The sequence below is a fragment of the Sphaeroforma arctica genome, assembly GCF_001186125.1.
Source record: "Sphaeroforma arctica JP610 unplaced genomic scaffold supercont1.10042, whole genome shotgun sequence".
Classification (NCBI taxonomy): Eukaryota; class Ichthyosporea; order Ichthyophonida; genus Sphaeroforma; species Sphaeroforma arctica.
In genome coordinates this window covers 262-995 of record NW_014030516.1, presented here as the reverse complement: position 1 = coordinate 995, position 734 = coordinate 262, and the positions used below count along the sequence as shown (strand labels likewise).

Below are 734 nucleotides of genomic sequence, written 5' to 3'. Positions count from 1 at the left end.
ATAAATATATATAATATATACACACCTGCTGCAGACGCATCATCTCATTAGCCTGCCCATGCACCAGCACAATGTGTGGTGGCCTGAGTTCGTCTATGAACTGCCGTGTCTGTGAATAGTCTGCGTGTGCGGCGAAGGAGATGTACCGCACTTCCATGCGCAGAGGCAGTTTGTGACCGTTCATGGCGGTGATCTCTGTTGGCTCTGACATCACGTGCTTGGCTAAGGTGCCCTCCACCGCATAACCGGCGATGAGACAAGTGTTTTTGGGATTGGGACACCACATCTCAAACAGCTCGCGCGAGATCCCCGATTGTAGGAAACCTGGGGGGGGAGATGGGAGTGAAGTGGGAAGAAATGAAGGAACGGTGTGAAAAATTAGGAATGGCGTGAAAAATTTGGGAATGGCGTGACCTGAAATTGGGTGGAGAAGAATGTAACGACGGATAGTAGAACGAGCCCGCCCGCTTGGGATCTACATTGGTGTTTATCTCAAAGCGGGAATCTAGAAACAGAGGTAGGTATGAGTATTAATACTCCCAACATTATAAATGGTAATCATGGCAACAAACAATCGACCACAATCGGATATCAGTACTTAATCTCACGAGACCAACTGCTAGCAAGACCAGCCGAAAATGAATAAAACTCACCACAGCCATATCTACCAACACCCCAGACAAGCAACACAGACCACAATGATTCTAATCACACATCGCACTAAACGCAGGCAA

At 47.7% G+C, this 734-nt stretch overlaps 1 protein-coding gene across 1 annotated transcript; it reads right to left on the bottom strand.

Moving 5' to 3' along the window:
- Positions 1-25: 25 nt before the first annotated feature.
- Positions 26-324, bottom strand: SARC_17205 (hypothetical protein; the record flags this gene model as incomplete). Its single annotated transcript, XM_014288698.1, has 1 exon — positions 26-324. A coding segment is annotated over one exon (299 nt), but the record flags the coding sequence as incomplete, so codon positions are not given.
- Between the last annotated feature and the right edge of the window lie 410 nt (positions 325-734).